The 19520-nt window shown below is 43.9% G+C and overlaps 1 protein-coding gene across 1 annotated transcript in view; it reads right to left on the minus strand.

The window, feature by feature from the left end:
- The window catches only part of bckdk (branched chain ketoacid dehydrogenase kinase), a 38132-nt gene that overhangs the window by 12610 nt on the left and 6002 nt on the right, over positions 1-19520 (minus strand). The window contains exons 2-7 of the mRNA XM_055657911.1: positions 12003-12071; positions 9832-9942; positions 8450-8497; positions 8190-8309; positions 3964-4062; positions 1759-1832 (exon numbers count right to left, since the gene is read on the minus strand). Coding sequence (XP_055513886.1) covers positions 1759-1832; positions 3964-4062; positions 8190-8309; positions 8450-8497; positions 9832-9942; positions 12003-12071 — 521 coding nt within the window. The remainder of the gene's footprint in view (positions 1-1758; positions 1833-3963; positions 4063-8189; positions 8310-8449; positions 8498-9831; positions 9943-12002; positions 12072-19520) is intronic.

The raw sequence follows: 19520 nt of genomic DNA on the forward strand, positions 1-19520 counted from the left end.
AATTAATTAGCCAAGAGACTGCAGATTCTGGAATCTTAAGCAAAAATCAAACTGATGGGGTAACTCAGTGAGCCAAACAGCATCCGTGGAGGGAAAAAAAGGGCAAACAACGGTTCAGTTTGAGACAACTTCTTCATGCTAAGTCACTCTTGTATCATCCATTTTCAGTGAACCTGGCATTTGCATGTGTAAACCTGCTCGAGTGTTATCAGGTCAGAGTGCACTTTGATGAGTAAACCACAACATGCCACTGCCTTGTTATTGGTCGTCTCCCAAATCTTCCACGTCCGAAGGAGGGCAAACTCATCTCTGAACGAGACAGGTCTGTTGTGCAGCACAAAGTGTCTGGCATAATATCAGAGGCGCTCTCCGAATGAGATGTTAAACTGAGATGGACATTAAATGTACAGCAACACAAATCTAAAGAGAGGGGACTCTGACAAGAGGGAGCTTGCACAGTCACCCTTCAACCAGTGTCACCAAAGAAGAATAAAGGACCCTTAATGCACTGCAGTTGATTGATCATTGAGATTCTATGTTTCCCAAATCTCTGTACTTTGTGAACTTTCAAGCACTGCGCACAATCACAGGATGCAAAACATATTCTAAAAATGCAAGTTTTATTTTCAAATGTCAAATAATCTGTCTATGGCGTGCCCCTTTACACCTATTTAGAAATTAGTGTAACCCAAAAACCATAACAACTGTGATTTTCAAATAAAGACCAACAGATGAAGATCTGACAAAACAAATTAAACCTTCTGGCAATACTCGGTGAGACACGTTCAGCGGGAGGGCATGCACCATCTAACTTCAGAGGGTTAAATAATTGACTGATCTGTGGCCTCACCCAACACTGGTATCTCCAGCACGTTCGGCTATAACCACTGGTTTTCAGATACGCTGTGCTCATATTAAACTCACAGTCCAATCTTCATACATAAGCAAAACAAAATTCAATATTCAGAGAGCCAATGATAAACACAAAAAGCTGGAGTAACTCAGCGGGTCAGGAAGCATCTCTGGAGAAAAGGTATAGGTGAAGTTTCGGTTCGAGACCTTTCTTTAGACTGAGAGTCGGGGGAAAGGGAGACGAGCGATGTAGACGGCACATTGAACAAATGAATGATAGATATGCAAAAAGCAGTGATGATCAAGGGATAGTAGAGCACACAATGGTCCATTGTTGGCTGTGTGGTAGGCGATAATGAGTTATACAGACGGTGAAATTCAACAGGATGATAGTGAAACTAGTATGACGACTAGGGTGGGGGAGGGACAGAGAGAGAGGGGTCACTTGAAATTAGAGGAATCAATATTCCTACCGCTGGATTGTAAACTGCCCAAGCATGTCCAGCGGGTATTTCATGTACAAATGTCATTTTGTCATGGACACACAATAATGGATGAGGAAAATGGCAGAGGCTGTAGGATTGGAAGCAATCAGTGCTTATCCCCATTGGAGATCAGCAGTGATGATAAAGAGTGATGAACATAAATATGTGATGAGGTGAAGATGGACACTTATAACAGAGGTTGGTGGATTTGGGCCATTGTATGAAGTGTGCACAGGCAGAGAGAATCCTCATCCCAATGGCCATGAACTTTGGGAAAAGCACAAGCCCAATTTTATGTCCACAAACTTCAACAGACAGAACATTCCCAGGCAGAAGTGTCAGCAATTCGCATGGTGTCACTCTAGCAGCCTTTATTCAGAGGATCCCTCTCAATGAAACACTCTTGTAATGAAACACTCACCGAGCAAAGTCTACCCATTTCTCAATGATCCTCTTTGGAGAAAGTCGTGTGCAGATAATTCCAACAAAGTCAGGCTGCAGAAAAAAAAGACCAGTCTTCAGGAAAGTATTTGAAGAAAGGGGATTTCTGTTGTCATTTAGACCAAATAGTCTGTGTCAACACCAAACTGGAGCAACCCCACCAAACTTCATCTCAATCCAGCAACAGGTTGTTTCAAATCTGCAGTAGCAGTTCCTAGTTCAATTATCTGCATAGAATGTATTCAGGCAATGATAAATGAGTGTCCCATAGTGGAACAGGGAAAATAATGAATGATTATAACTTTGGGACATCTGAACATTCGAAGATCATCTTCGCCACTTACACTCAGTTTTACGGCTTTACAACCGGACTTAGATATGATAATATATAAAAATTATTCTTGACAGAGCTAAATAATTAATTGTAACCATTCACAGAAAGAATGAGTAACAGGGTGAGCAAAGTCAACAGCATTCTCACAAGTACAAGAACATGTGCAAAAACCCAGGCTGCCAAAGTATTGCCCTAGATAATTTAGCACAACTGTTTTACGATTAAAATCAACTGCTCTCATTTTACTTAGTACATAGATCACACTGGTGATCATTTTTGTTCTGGTCCTTCTGAACCTGTAACTGGATAAAAACATGGCCATCCTCAGTAACATGCAATGATGTTCAACATATGTTTGAACGGCATGCGCATTAGACTAATTTGCAAGTGTGTGAGATGTGGGAACAGTGCAGACAACTGATAATGAAACAGTTTTCACAATGCCTGTGAGACCTGCTTCCTGGCAAGTTAGAGGGAACTTGAATTGTCTGGACCATTGCTGTGGAATTTGAGTATTGTGTGCAACTCTGTCCCATTACAGGAAGGGTGTGGAGGCTTTGGACAGGATGCAGAGATTTACCAGAACAATGCCTGGATTCGAGGATATTAGATAAAGGGAGGTTGGACGGACTTGGATTGTTTTCTCTGGAACTCCAGAGCTGGTGGGGAGTCCAGATAGAAGTATATAACATTATGGGAGGCATAATATGGTAGACAGACAGAACCTTTTTCCCAGGATGGAAAAAAAAATCAAATACTACAGAACATAGCTTTAAGGTGAGAGGGGCAAGGTTTAAAGGAGAAGTACAGGGCAACTCCTTTTACACAGAGGGTGGCGAGTGGCTGGAACATGATGCCAAGGTTGGTGGTAGAGGCAGATATGAAAGTAGCATACAAGGCTGGGGGCCCCAGGTGCTGCCCGAGCCGGGGGCCAGGAGCTGGGGTTGGGGTCTGGAACCACAGGGTCACGGAGGTGAGGGTCAGTTTACAGCCAGGACTGAGGTCCAACAGGCTCGTACATTTCCTACTGACTCAGCAGGCCCACTTTAACATTTATTATATTACTGTGTAAGCAGTTTATAAAATGGCAAACTATAGTTCGGATAATCTGATAGGCGGCACTTTCAAGGGTGCCTGATTATCAGAGTACTACAGCAGTCACATACTGCCTTTAGGCTGCAGAGTGCTGGCGTCGGTGAAATCTGGGTGACAGCAGCCATGAATCAGCAAATGGTTTTACGAGTAAACTTTTCCTGGAAGCCTTGTTGAAAATCTGCCAGAGAGATCAGCAAGGCGGACATAGCTGTGCAAATGATGCAGTCTAACTGAACTTGTATTAAAGCAACATGACAGTGACAGGATCACAGTGGGTAGACCACTGCTGGGTTGTCTGCCGATTGCTGTTTCAGCTCACCTGGTTCCTTGCAAACTGCTCAGTTACAAATGAAAATATACGTCACCATGCAACTCACTACCTTCCTGAGCAGACTACTTGAGATGATGTAGAAGCGGAGCCGACCGGGGACGGTCACCGACAGAGCGCAGAGAGACGTCAGCGACGAGCGGGGTCGTCAGAGAGCCGTCGCCCCCGTGCGCCTGGCTGTGGAGGTGGCACCGCCGAGAACAAGGAGGGAGCCGGAGGGGTGCCGAGAAGAAAGAGGGACCCTGCGCGGGGGAGGGACGCAGAGAACAAAGGTGGACTGGGGGGAGAGGGACAATATTGAATACTTTTGTAACTTTGTCGGTGTCCTTCACGTGGCGACTCTTGCATACTTGTACCGTATGCAAACAAAGAATCTCACTGTGCCAGGTATCAATCAATCAGTTTTTACCGTCCCATTATGCACTTACATTATCCTCGTAAAGGGTCAGGTGATGTGTTGCCAACATACGAATTCCCAAGCGGGAGGTCAAGGTGTTGTCCAGGAAAGATCGGATTAACGATTCGTCCTGCAAAACAAAGCAGCTCCTTAGAATGAAGTATGGGGGGGAACATTCCCGTGGGGAGTCCACAGCTCACTGCGAAGGTTGCAGGGGCCAGGCAGCGATGTTACGTTAGTCCCACGGACTGAACCCGGGTTGGTGCTGACCACTTTGCAGTACTGGCAGCAGAATAGAGTAGAGGGCCACATGAAAGGAAAGCCTTTGGCACCCCAGCTCACTATTCACCTCCCTCACACCCAGCTTCAACAGCACAAGGTCAGTGACTTGCAATCACCTTGCAAAAACAGGAAATGCTGGAGAAACACAGGTCAGGCGGCATCTGTGGAAAGAGAAACAGACAACACGGCAAGTCTGTGGCCTTTTGCCAAAACAGGTCACGGACAAAAACCTCTTTTAACAAAGGGTGGCAGAATTAAAACATTGGCTGCTTTTCTTTCCACAGATGCTGCCTGGCCTGCAGAGTTTAGCCAGCATTATCTGCTCTTATTTCAGATTTCAAATATCTGCAGTTCTATTGATTTCCATTTACCAGCAATTAGATCCTGCAGCTTTTCCTAGTAAGTTGTTCAAATGCTCGTCCAGGCACTTTGCGAGTTCCAGACTCTCATTACTTCAAGTGTTCTTTAATATCCTCCGTTTCTCTTCCATCCCTTCTGCCAATGATCTAATCATCTTATATCTACGTACCCCCCTGGTTATCAAACTCTCTCCAAGTACTAACTATTCATTCTGTCTAAGCCTCTCGTTCCTTTGAACACACAATCAAGTCTTCCTTTGATCTCCAAAGACAAGAGCCAGTCAAGCTAGCCTTTCTTCATAACTATAACAGCATACATGACATCCCCATACATCTCCTTAACGCCCTCTGCCACCTTCACGAATCCACCGTGTACCAAGGGGTCAAGAACTTACACAGGGCTCTCTAGCTATTACCTAATTAGGTTCTATAACATTTCTACTCTTACATTTTATACTAGGCGATGGAACTTTATTTATCTAAGGAGGGATCTGCCAACAGTCATAAAACACAAAATACTATGCCTTAGTCTATAAAAGCAAGTATCCAAAACACTACATACCTATTTCTCATAAAACCTTCCGAGGTCTGTGTATTGCCCTCTCAAAATGCATTTCATCACATTTCCCCAGAACAAACTCCGCTTGCAATTCTCTGCACACATACCCTGTCCTCTGATACCTTGAGCAGCTTAGAACATCACTCCTCAATATAAAACACACAGCCAGTTTTGCTAGAATTGGCAGACGTTTTAATGAAGACTCCAAATTTTAATCCAAATGTAAAGTGACCTTTCATCAGAATACGGCTCCCTCTGAACACGTTGATCTAATTACTCGTGCTTATTAAAGTCTTTACTGTGCTCTTTTTGACCTTAGATGATCAGACCCTGCACACGTGGCTTCTATGATATCAATGCTATTCATATGTCCTTCACAGCAAATTCATAACAAAGCTACGTCTTCAGACATTTTCCCTGGGGGGGGGCAGTGGGAAACAACCTATCTACAAGTGTTACAAGTACGTTATTTTTGACCATTTTTGTGTATGCATCCGTGGTTGTTTAGCTGAAGTTGCATCTATCAAAATAGGAAGATAGTTTGCAGTTGCCTCCCCTCCCCCTGCCTCGCTCTATTTGTCCCCTTTCTCCCTTTTATTTTCTCTCTCCTTTATCTGCCTCTACTTATCACTCACGATAGACACAAAACGTTGGAGTAACTCAGCGGGACAGGCAGCGTCTCTGGAGAAGAATGGGTGACGTTTCGGGTTGAATCCCTTCAGGGTCTCGACCCGAAACGTTGCCCTTTCCTTCTCTCCAGAGATGTTGTCTGTCCCGCTGAGTTACTCCAGCATTTTGTGTCGACCTTTCATTCTGCTCATCATCTCCCTCCTCACCTAGATACACCTATCACCTGCCAACCTTCCTTCTCACCTCTTTAAAGGGGATCATCTCCCCCTACACTCAGTCCTGACACAGGGTCTTGACCCAAAACGTTGACTATCCCTTTGCCTCCATAGATGCTGCTTGACCTGCTGAGTTCCTCCAACAGTTTGTTTTTTAACTACATATTCCAGCATCTGCAATCTCCTCTGTCTCTATATTTTGGAAGCATTTTTTAAAGTTAGACCCAAAACGCTGCTAATGAGAGGTCCACGGGAATCGGCCACCTTAAGCTGATACAATATTGGTCTCTCCTCCATCTAAGGTTAGAAGTTGACCGATGAATGCACAAAGTTCAATTCCATTCACAGTTCACCGGATAAAGTGCGATGTGTCAAGTTGCAGAGAAAACTGTGTAGCTTGGTCTCCAGGTAACATAATTTACATCACACATGTGCCAGTAAACATCCATCCCAACAAGTCAAAGGAATGAACACCTCCTTTTACCAAATGAATGGTATTACTGACAACATCCAGGCGAGTGGGAGGGGGACACCGTCAACTGGAGCTGCCATATTGAAAAATCTGATTACACAAGTAAGTTCTACAACAAGTAATTCAGCCAAATCCCTGCCCCCCTACAAGGTACAATCAGGATTATGATTGCATATGGATAAGGGCAGATGTGTCACATACAGGGACTTTTACATGCAGCCCAATGATGTGTGACATTTGGAACATCCAGTCGGAAAAGGTGGGGGATGGCGAGGGCTCTGGGAAATCTATGGAGCTGTAATAATTTTCATAAATTACTGAAGAATCCAGGTCAAATCGGGAGAGTTTGCTGCTGTGTTAATTGGCACAGTGTCTCTCACCTCACCCTCCTCACCATGGGTGTCTTATGCCACTCCAACTGCTGGCAATTGCTGCTAAGAAATTAATTTCATAAGTTGATAAGTTATAGGAGCATAATTAGGCCATTCAGCCCATTGTCTACTCCGTCATTCAATCATGACTGATTTATCTTTCCCTCTCAACCCCATTCTCCTGCCTTCTCCCCAAAACCCCTGGCACCCATACGAAACAAGAATCTATCACTGCCTTAGTTTAGTTTAGTTTGGCTCTGGAGATACAGCGCCCTTCGGCCCATCGAGCCCACGCTGACCAGCAATCACCAATACATTAGTTCTTTCCTGCTCACTAGAGACAATTAGCTAATCAAGAATCTATCAATCGCTGCCTGAAAAATATCCATTGACTTGGCCTCCACAGCCTTCTGTGACAATAAATTCTGCACATTCACCACCCTCTGACTGAAGAAATTCCTCCTCATCTCCTTTCTAAAGGTATGTCCTTTTATTCTGAGGCTATGGCCTCTGGTCTTTTGAGAGGGAAGGGGATATGGAATGGACACGAGAGCTCAGTCAAATGCTTTATTAACCATATAACCATATAACAATTACAGCACGGAAACAGGCCATCTCGGCCCTACAAGTCCGTGCCGAACAACTTTTTTTCCCTTACCCACCTGCCTGCACTCATACCACAACCCCCCATTCCCTTCTCATCCATATGCCTATCCAATTTATTTTTAAATGATACCAACGAACCTGCCTCCACCACTTCCACCGGAAGCTCATTCCACACCGCTACCACTCTCTGAGTAAAGAAGTTTCCCCTCATGTTACCCCTAAACATCTGTCCCTTAATTCTGGTCATGTCCTCTTGTTTGAATCTTCCCTATTCTCAAAGGGAAAAGCTTGTCCACATCAACTCTGTCTATCCCTCTCATCATTTTAAAGACCTCTAACAAGTCCCCCCTTAACCTCCAGTGCTCCAAACAATAAAGACCTAACTTATTCAACCTTTCTCTGTAACTTAGCTCTGAAACCCAGGCAACATTCTAGTAAATCTCCTCTGTACTCTCTATATTTTATTGACATCCTTCCTATAATAGGGCGACCAAAATTGTACACCATACTCTAGATTTGGTCTCACCAATGCCTTGTACAATTTTAACATTACATCCCAGCTTCTATACTCAATGCTCTGATTTATAAAGGCTAGCATACCAAAAGCTTTCTTTACCACCCTATCTATACGAGATTCCACCTTCAAAGAACTATGCAAATTTATTCCCAGATCCCTCTGTTCAACTGTATTCTTCAATGCCCTACCATTTACCATGTACGTCCTATTTTTGAGAATATATATGCAATGACAGAATCTTGCTACCTGAATATGTTTACGGCATTCTTTGAAACCTTCAGCCAGCATCGTGACAACATCCTTGTGATCATCCAGAAGCTGCTGGACCAACTTTCCGTACTGTGCCGCCGTCTTCACATTGGTGACCTGAGGGAATGATCGTAAAAAGGGAATTGCTGTTTTACCACAAGAGGTGCAACATTTGTCTCACATAACAGGATGATCCATCTCAATGGAATAAGGAAGAGGAGAAGGGATGGTGAGAAGACAGGCTCAAATATACTCACTGGTGGGAAATCTGACGCCATCTGGAAGGCCCTGATGTATAATTCATGCTGAAAAATACAAGCATTCACATCAACAAATCTTTTCCCACAATAAACAAAATAACAGCAGCAGCATCTTCTGACATTCAGAAGTGACATGGCTGAGTGTGTGGTCACAGCAGGGTAACAGGTCACACGCACCAGGCATTGTAGCTCTGCTCACAAAGAAGTTAGTGACAGGCAAAAATGAAGAAGTTGCAGGAGGTGCAGCAGTGAATTGATGACGTGTTCCCCATTGGAACAACCTCTTACCTTTACCTCCAACCTCTGGTTTTGCATACCTGTATGTAGTAACCCTTGCATCCCCCCTCTCTCTCCATCACTCCGCCAACCAAGTTGTACCAGCTTCAATGTCATCTTGTTGAGTCTCATTATCTATGACTCGTTCTCACCTAACACACAGCTAACAATGGCCTGTTTCCTTGATCATCGTTACTTTTTTGCATATCTTTAATTCCTTTGCTCTATATCTCTCTACATCACCATCTATATCTCTCGTTTCCTTTTCCCCTGGCTCTCAGCCTGAAGAAGGCTCACCTATTCCTTTCCTCCAGAGATGCTGTTTGACCCGCTGAGTTATTCCAACTTTTTGTGTCTATGTTCTGATGAGAGAACATTTCCTCCCAACTAGCCTCCCGATACATCTCGGAACTTTGTGTACCTCTATCGGGTCCCCACTCAGCCTCCAAGAGAAACAAACCCAGTCAATGCAATTCACTATTTGTGAATACTTGATGAAATAATCGTAATGAAGTCATTTCATTCTTTTTGCTCGCTGGATTGCTTGCTTTAAATATCTCCAGATAGCAAATAGCCTTTGCAACTTTTTAAATAGTGAAAAACATTTCAAAGCAGAGGTCATGTCCATAGTCTAAACTGATGACCCAGTGATTACTAGAGTCATTGCCACACAGCGCACGAGACCACATTCAATCATGTCCTCTCAGGTCATGTGTCACTATGCATGAAGCAGAAGTACTTCTTCTCAGTGTCTTCTCTGGATATTTCTAAATGTTTCTAATATCCTGCAAGTTTCTCCTTCAATGGCTCTTGTTTTTCCCCATTTGCTTGTTTAAATAGCTTAAATCGCTTTGTTTATTCCATTCACATAAAATAGACTTTAATCCTTTGTTTTTGGCACGGTCAAGCATAAAAGTGTGCTTTAAACTCTTGAACTAATACAAACATTTCAATTCTATCCATGTACTGTTTAAATACCAGTCAGATTGTCCTTAAGAGCACAATGGTCAGAAAATGTGTTTCAAAATTTCCCTCCATTCAGTACTAACATTGAGTTTAGCAGTGGTTCTAATATGATTTGCTCTTCAGTAGGTTGTACTTACCACCTGCAGAACTGTGGGATTGCAGCCAATGATGAAAGGAAGGCTCCGAAATCCCTTAATCCGATGGGCAATGCGGACAGGTAATTCTTTGTACAGGTACTTGGCACTCTTCTGAAAAATCAATAAGAAATGCAATCCTTAAATTATTAATGACTCCGACATGCATGAATGTGTGTTATCTTTGCACCTACATTCAATGTGGAAGGAAACCTGTTTGATTTAAGTCAGGCTTCAAAGGCAAAGTTCAACACACCTCTCAGATTTCTGCAGGGTCTCTTATCTGCTACTTTATTATCTTACTGAAGGTATCCAAAGTCTAAAGGATTTCCAAATTGTGCAATATATTACTTCCTATACTTGGGGGGTGTGCATCCTTAGAACTGTTAAGAAAATTAACATTTCTGAATAAATTGCAGTGAATAGTAATAATTTTGCAGCACAATTCAAGTGAGCAGCATCTCCATCAGATCTAACATATGATGAGCGTTTGATGGCACTGGGCCTATACTCGCTGGAGTTTAGAAGAATGAGGGGAGTCCTCATTCAAAGTGGGGGCAATTCACTGGGAGGTATTCAAGAGAGAGTGAGATATAGCTCTTAGGGCTAACAGAATCAAGGGATAAGGGGAGAAAGCAGGAACGGGGTACTGATTTTGGATGATCAGCCATGATCATATTGAAATGACTGGCTTGAAAGGGCCGAATGGCCTACTCCTGCGCCTATGTTTCTATGTCTAAGTGAGGGACAATAAGATGTGATACAACCTAGAATTAAAAGGAGAATAGGATGATAGGATTGCCCAATTGGGTGTTGGCATGGACATGATGGATATAGTAAGCAAAGGAAATCCCTATTTTCCTTGGCAATGGAGCCAAAATGGGGAGCATGGAATTAAAAAGTGGGAAAAAGATTAGAGGAGATAATTAATTATTTTTCATTACAAAGGGTGATAAGAATTAATTGTGGAGAATGGAAAAATAACTCAGTGCATAGAGTTAAAGATTATTCATCATAATCAACTTGGATGGTACGTGAGCCTTGCCCACATGATTACAGATTTAGTGCAGGAAGGTGGCATTGGACTGAGTAGCTCCTTATGAATGGCACAGACATTCTTCTATGCCATTAATATTCCACTGGAAATGCAGTTTGGGGCAGTCTACTTAAGGGTTGTTTCACAGAGAGTTGCATAGAAATCTACCCTAAGACTGTAACAGTGATGCACCTGATGTTTTAAGTAAACTTTAGCCTAAGCCGTTAAAAAGTGGAAATTAATTACACTTAATTAATTAATTATTAAGCATAATCAAATCTGGCTCTTCTGGGAGTGAGCACCACAAATTGCTAATAAGACCAATGCCATAAACAAACTAAACCTATACACTTTTAATACCTTTGTATATGCATGCTGGACATAGGAGAAATGACTTTAGGATGTGCAAAATTCTCCTGCCAAAGACTATAGCCTGGTAATGTCTGAACATTATCACTCTCAGAACCTGCACAAAGTTGGCTCAAAAAAACCATCTCAAAGAGATCCATGGAAAAGCCTGGGAACCACATGCCTAACATCTATGGTCAGAGCAGGTACTATGGAAATGTTTAAGAAACATTCAGAAAGGTGCATGGATAAAATAGGCTAAGAGGGATATGGGCCAAATGCAGGCTGGTGGGACTAGTGTAGATAAGGTATGTTGGTCGGGCTAAAAGGCCTGTTTCCACACTGTAACACTCTACGACTCTGTTTTTTTTGCATTGTACAGGCAGGCTTGAGAGCCATTTGTTAGGAGCCCACTTAGAGTCATACAGCATGGAAACCTACCCTTTGGCCCAACGTGCCCTTGCTGAAGAAGATGCCCCATTTGTACTTGTCCCACCTGCCTGCATTTTGGCCCATATCCCTCTAAAACTTTCCTATCCATGTACTTGAGCAAATGTCTTTTAAATGCCGTTATAGTCCTTGAAATAAATTGCATTATCATTTGTAGAAAAGATGGCAAAGTGATCTCTGTTGAGAACGTAACATAATTGACCATTTTAAAATAATGTATCCATAAATGCTTCTGAATACTTAATACTTCATTTATCATATTGTTGGGTTAACAACCAATGACATTTTTCCTTGGCCCTTCCTTCCCTGGCCAATGAATTCCAAAATTCACGCAGCTTACCAGGATATGACTTCCATCAGGTGATTTCCCTGAATACAACATGGTAGTGGGTGTCAGTCGCACCGATGCCTAGAAAAATAAGACAGTGAAATCATTCATTCAGGCCCTTCGATTCACTGAGTCTGCACCAACCAGCAATCACCCCGTACACTAGCACTATCCTACACACTAGGGATCATTTTACAATTACCGAAATACCTACAAACCTGTAGGACTTTGGAGTGTGGGAAGGAACCGGAACGAACCCGGGTCTCTGATGCTGTAAGGCAGCAACTCTACTGCTGCGCCACCGTGCCGCCTGCTGCACAAGTTGCTTGAAATTAACATGGAGGTACACCAAGAAAGGCAACAAGGAGGCTTTAATTGCAAGATTTGATGGCAAGAATAAAGATTGCAATTAGAGTCATAGTGTGGAAACAGGCCCTTCAGCCCAACTTGCCCACAGCAACCAACATGCCCCATTTACATTAGTCCCACCTGCCTGCGTTTGGCCCATATCCCTCTAAACCTGTCCTATCTATGTATCTGTTCAAATATTTTTTTCAAACATTGTTCCATATACTTACCACCCTTTGTGTAAACATTGTTGCCTCTCAGCTTCATACTAAACTTTCCGCCCTCACCTTAAACCAACTAGGTTCTTGATTCCCCTACAGCTCTGGGGAAGAAGGCTCTGTGCATTTGCCCTATCTATTCCCCTCATGGTTTCATACACCTCCATAAGATCACCCCTCATCTCCTGCGTTCCAAGGAATAAAGTCCTAGCTTGCTCAACCTCTCCCTACAGCTCAGGCCCTTGAGACTTGGCAAAATCCTCGCTAACTTCTCTGCACTGTTTCCAACTTAACAACATTTTTCCTATAACTCGGTGACCAAAACTGAACACGATACTCTGAACATGGCCTCACCAATGTTTTTTACAACTGTAACATGACTTCCCAATGTTTATACTCAATACTCTGACTGATGATGGCCAATGTGCTGAAAGCCTTCTTGACCACCTTATCTACTTGTGCCATATATATATATAACACCTGGAGGGACTGTACCTAGAATATTGTTTACAGGTTTGGTGTTCCTATCCAAGGTTGTACTTGTATGGGAAGGAAACAAAGGTTTGCGACAAAGGTTCACCAGATTACATCCTAAAATGGAGACTTCTCCATAGAGGAGAGATTAATGCCACTTTCCCACTTAGGAAACCTGAATGGAAACCTCTGGAGACTTTGCGCCCCACCCAAGGTTACCGTGCGGTTCCCGGAGGTTGCAGGTGGTTGCCGGAGGTTGCAGGTAGTGGAAGCAGGTTGACGAAAACCCCCGGGAACCGCACGGAAACCTTGGGTGAGGCGCAAAGTTTCCAGAGGTTTCCATTGAGTGTCTTGTCTCAAGTTTGGAAGAATGAGATGTGATCTCACTGAGATGTCAAAATGCATAAGAATTTTAAGAATGCATAAAAGTAAGAGTAAATGTTTTCCCTGGTTTGGGTGCCTATGTTCAGCATCCAAAAAGTGTTCAGCAATCAGGATATAGATAATACGAGAGACATGAGATGCTATAGTAACTCAGCGGGTCAGGCAGCATCTCAGGAGAACAAATGTAGGTAACATTTCAGATCGGGTACCATTCTTCAGACGATAAGAAAAAACGTCTTCTCCATGTGAACCTCTGGAATTCTCCAGCGGCAGGAAGTGCGGAGGCTTTGTTGTTGAGTTTGTGAATAGATTTTTGATTGGTAAAGGAATTAAGGAATGGAAAAATACTGCATAAAAGGGCCGCTGAAGTTAAATAGCTGGAGCCAGCCGTCCAATGGAGGAGCAAGTACAAGGAGCCAACTGGCCCAGTCCTACTTTTGTTTCATATGTTCATCTGTTCATGTGGTCACAGGGCTCAAAATCCTAGTGTTGGGTTTGATGTGGTCTGTCACTAACAATAGGGCTATCACTCGCATTTGAAAGTGGCATTTATAAAGGCGGTGGGGGAAGGGGAGGGGGAGTGGGGAGGGAGATATTCCAGCTCATGCGAGTAGTCTGGATGGGAAGGGATGGGTTAATCAGAGTTGTGGAGATAATGGTCTCTGCTGAAAGTGGAAAGAGGTGGAGATGGAAAGATATGGCTAGAGGTGGGATCCTGTTGGAGGTGGCTAAAATGTCAGAGGATTATGTGCTGTATGTGACGACTGATGAGGTGAAAGTTGAGGACTACGGGGACTCTGTCCCTGTTGCGACTGGGGGGAGGGGGAGCAAGAGCAGAGTTGCGGGACACCGGAACTCATGCGAGGGCCTCATCTATGATGGAAGAGTGGAATCCTCTTTGTGTGAACTATTTTCTGGTTTGTGCACAACTTTCTGAAATGTTTTTGTTTAGTTTAGAGATACAACGTGGAAACAGGCCTTTTCGGCCCACCGGGTCCACGGCGACCAACAATCCCCACACATTAACAGTGTCCTATACCCATTAGGGACAATTTCTTTTACATTTTCCAAGCCAATTAAAGTCTTTGGAGTGTGGTAGGAAGCCGAAGATCTCGGAGAAAACCCACGCAGGTCAAGGGGAGAACGTACAAACTCCGTACAGACAGCACCCATAGTAGGCTGTAAGGCAGCAACTCTACCGCTGCGCTACCGTGCCGCACATTTGTATTATACTTGTGTTATACTTATCTCAAGTGTACTGCACTGGACTGCAAATAGCAACACAACTATGCTGTACAGCCAGTTCTGACTGGGTAATTCCTCCAGCCTGGACGCTGCCATCATTGACTGGGGTCATTGCACACAATGTTCTACTGGAGATGGCCCTATGATTTATCTGGAAGAGCTGCTGCATTTCCATCATGAGTTCTGCTTAATATATCAAGTAGACTCTTGCAAAGACACTTTAACTGAGTGAACAGCTTTCATTAGTCTGTAATAGACACTGTTTATCACAGACCCGTTATAGATACTGGCCACCCAGTTGGAAACCCAGTGGTATCAGTAGAAAACACTTCAGCCTTGGAAAGTGCCAGTCTAATCCCCAACACACCGAATGCACCATCCCTATCCAAATGTGCAGTACATTCCCAGGATATATAACAACAATCTTGATTTTACACACTCCCAGAAAATGTTAACACTAATCCTTAAGAATGTCGCAATATTCCTTCAAATGTACTGCAATCGTAATGTGACATAGCACAGGAAGAGTCCTTTGTACCCGTGCCAAATCTTCTGCAGTTCAATTCAATTCATCATTCTGCTTTTACCCAACCGCCCTGCATTTTCTTCCTGAGGATCCCTAAATTTTTTATCCAAATCCCACATGTAATTACGAAACTCACCAGCAATCCCCTGTTAATCAGGGTATTCCAGATCATTTAAAGGTATTTCATGCCATGCCGCATTTGGTTCTACTGCCATCACTTTAAACCTCTAATATTAACAAAAACTGCTGGAAATACTCGGCTGGCCAGGCAGCATCTGTGGCGGAGAAGTGGAGTGTCAGAGACCCTTCATCAGAACTGGAGAAGTGAGAAAGTGCGAGTGCGTTAAGTTGAAGAAGGTCAGAGGGAGGATCCATGCTGGGAGGTAACCAAGATTTTCCAGGTGGCTCGATGCTCGTGGAGCAGTTAATAGATGAATGAGGACAACTGAAGAATTTGTTTTTTTAAATGCTGAAATTAGTGAGATGCAGATCGGCATCTGTTATGGAGCAACTGTGTTCAGTAGCTGGAGTGATCCTGAGCTTCCTAGTGCCTGCCAGTTAGGTGCAGATTTTGTATCTGTGTTATGGGCTAATTCTCTCTCCGCCCTGCCTGTGGCTTCCTGCACTGTGATAAAGTGGCCCTACGCAAGCATGTGGAACCTTAACCTCCATCTGAGCACTTTGTACGTCAGAGGGGATTCTCTTGAACTTCTACAGGTGTATAGTAGAAAGCATATTGACTGGTTGCATCACGGCCTGGGTCGGCAACATGAATGCCCAGGAGTGAAGAAGACTGCAAAAAGTTGTGAACACTGCCCAGTCCATCACAGGATCTGACCTCCCCACCATCAACGGGATTTACCGAAGTCGCTGCCTCTAAAAGGTAGCCAGCATCATCAGAGACCCACACCACCCTGGCCACACACTCATTTCACCCCTGGAAGAAGGTATAGGAGCCTGTATTGTCCAGGTTCACGAACAGCTTCTTCCCTACAGCCAATAGGCTATTAAACACTACAACCTCCAAATAGCCTCTGAACTACATAGACTATTATTGTACCATTATTGTTTGTTTATGTGGGCACTGTCATAGAGCAGCAAAATATAAGGTGCTGTTCCTCCAATTTGCGCTGTTACCGCTGGGGTAACCTCATATTTCACTTGGGTAGTTTACACCCCAGCGGTATGAACATTGACTACTCTACCTTCAAGATACTTAGTGTGCAAGAGCCCTTTCAGCAATGTTTTGGAGACCTCCTTTAATATGATTAGATGGTGATACAATGGCTGCTATGTCTGAATAACCCAAGTGGTTTCTTAGTGCTAGCATATCTTTCATTGCACTAAAATCCCAGCATAAAAGCTAAATATAACAATCCTAATTATGCAATGCATTTACTATTTTCTAAATGTCCTGAACATTAAGTCCAAGGCCCAGTTAAAATAAATGATTTGTGAGACAGGGGCAAATCAGTGTCAATATAATTCACAAAATAATAAATACAATTTCAAAACAAAATATGTGTATATAAGGGAAGGATCCTGGCTCTCACCATCACCTATCCATGTTCTCCAGAGATGCTGCATGACACGCTGAGCTATTCCATTACAGCCGTAGCTTTTTGAGAGTGCCAGCCTGCCAGACATGCATGGCCTAACTCTATGACAGTGCCCACGTGTGACTGGAACCAGGCTGTTGGAAGAGTCCCCGTCTACACAGAGGGACAGTGGTTATCTGGTATAGGGTCTCAATGGGCACTCTTGGAGGGGCTGCCGTCCGATGGCATCTGTGGGAATGCAGGCCGTGGAGTGCGGGTGAGCTTGGGAATGGGCAGGGAGTGGGGGATGAAGAGAGATCCTGAAATCCTGAAGGAGGACAGCACAATCGTGCTCTCCAGGGCCAACTGAATCCTCAGGGTCCCAGTGGACGTTGGTACAGCTAGTAGAGCAGCTGCCTCACAGCGTCATAGTCCTGGGTTCACTCCGGTCTATGTGGAGTCTGCACGTTCTCCCTGGAAATACATGGATTTCCTCTGGTAGCTCAGGTTTCCTCCCACACACCATAGACAGTAGGTTTTTAGGCCATTGCAAATTGCCACTGGTTGTCGGCAAATGGTAGAATCTGGGGGGAGTTGATGAAAACAAGGAGAGAATAAAATGGGATTAATGTAGGATTTGTGTAAATGTGTGGTTGATGGTCAGCATGGTCTTGGTGTTGTGTTTTGGTGGCATATCACTATGACTCCATGGGTAACGCAGAGGTGTAAATTGCTGGATTGTAATCTCCACTTCCATCTCACGTATCATATCCAGTGGACACAGCGCATGTACCGACCGGCTGTCTGATCCCTGAGTTTTGGGAAACCGGAGGAATGGGAAGCTTTTAAAGAACAACAGAAGGTAACTAAAAGGCAATACGGGCAAAAAGATGAAATATGAAGGTAAGCTAGCTAATAATAGAAGAGGGTGGCACGCGTTTCTTCAGCTATACAAAGAGCAAGAAAGAGGCAAGAGTAGACGTTAGGCCGCTGAAAAATAATGCAGGAGAAATGATAATGGGGAATAAAGAAATGGCAGAGGAGTTGAATAACTTAACTGTGCATCAGTCTTCATAGTGGAAGACACCAGCAATGTGCCTGAAATTCAAGAGTCGGGGTGGAAGTTAGTGGAGTGGCTATTACTAGGGAGAAGGTAGACACAAATTGCTGGAGTAACTCAGCAGGACTGGCACCATCTCTGGAGAGAAGGAATGAGTGACGTTTCGGGTCGAGACCCTTCTTCAGACTGATGTCGGGGGAGTGGGCGGTATAGAGTAAATTGTAGTTGGAGACAGTAAGACTGGTGGGACAACTGGGAAGGGAGAGGGGATGGAGAGGGAAAGCAAAGGCTACTTCAAGTTGGAGAAGTCAATGTTCATACCACTGGAGTGTAAGCTAAGCGAAATACGAGGTGCTGTTCTCCCAATTTGCGCTGGGCCGCACTCTGACAATGGAAGAGGCCCAGGACAGAAAGGTCAGATTGGGAATGGGAGGGGGAGTTAAAATGCTGAGCAACCGGGAGATCAGGTAGGTTTAGGCAGACTGAGCGGAGGTGTTCAGCGAAACGATCGCCGAGCCTGCACTTGGATTCGCCGATATACAGGTTAAGTTACCTGGGAAACTGAAAGGGCTGAAGGTGGAATAGTCACCTGGACCAAATGGACTGCACCCTATGGTTCTGAAAGAGGTGGCTTTAGAGATTATGGAGGCATTGAGTCAGGGGTAGTTCCAGATGATTGGGAAATTGCCATTACCACGCTGCACAAGAAAGGAGCAAAGCAGAATAGTGGGACCTATAGGGTGGCTAGTTTGACTTTGGTGGTTGGTAAGATTTTAGAGTCCATTATAAAAGATGAGGCTACGGAGTACTTAGAAGTTCACGATAAAATAGGCCGAAGTCAGCATGACTGTGAAGGGGAGGTCTTGCCCGACAAATTTGCTGGAATTCTTTGACGAAGTAAATAGCAGGACAAGGGGGAAGTCAGTATATATTGTATACCTAGATTTTCAAAGCCTTTGATAAGGTGCCACATAGGAGGCTGCTAAGGAAGATGAGAGCCCCTGGTATCAAAGGGCAGATACTAGCATGGATAGCAAATTGGCTGGATGGCAAAGAATGGCAATAAAGGGAGCTTTTTCTGGTTGGTTGCCAGTGACTAGAGGAGTTCCGCAGGGGTCTGTGCTGGGGTCGCTACTCTTCACTTTGTATATTAATGATTTGGATGAGGTGATTGAAGACTTTGTGGCCAAGTTTGTGGATACGAAAATAGGTGGAGGGGCAGGTAGTGTAGAGAAAGCAGGGACTCTGCAAAAGGACTGGGACAGGTTGGGAGAGTGGGCAGAGAAGTGGCAGATGGAATATAGTGTAGCAAAGTGATGATTTGGTCATGTATTTTGGTGTAGTAGGAATAAAGGTGTAGATTACTTTCGAAATGGGGAGAGAATCCAGAAATTGGAGCTACAAAAGGGACTTTGCATGATTCCCAAAATGTTAATTTACAAGTCGAATCAGTAGTAAAGAAAGCAAATGCAATGCTAGCATTTATGTCGAAAGGGCTCGTATACAAAAACAGGGATGTAATGCTGAGTAGGAAAGAAAGAAAGAAAGTCTGAAGAAGGGTCTCGACCCAAATCGTTACCCATTCCTTCTCTCCAGAGATGCTGCCTGTCCTGCTGAGCATCTCCAGCATTTTGTGTCTACCTTTGATATAATGCTGAGGCTCTGTAAGGCACTGGTAAGGCTGCATTTGGAATATTGTGAGCAATTGTGGGCACCATATCTGAGGAAGGATGTGCT

Source organism: Leucoraja erinacea, chromosome 28 (assembly GCF_028641065.1).
Source record: "Leucoraja erinacea ecotype New England chromosome 28, Leri_hhj_1, whole genome shotgun sequence".
Lineage (NCBI taxonomy): Eukaryota > Metazoa > Chordata > Chondrichthyes > Rajiformes > Rajidae > Leucoraja > Leucoraja erinaceus.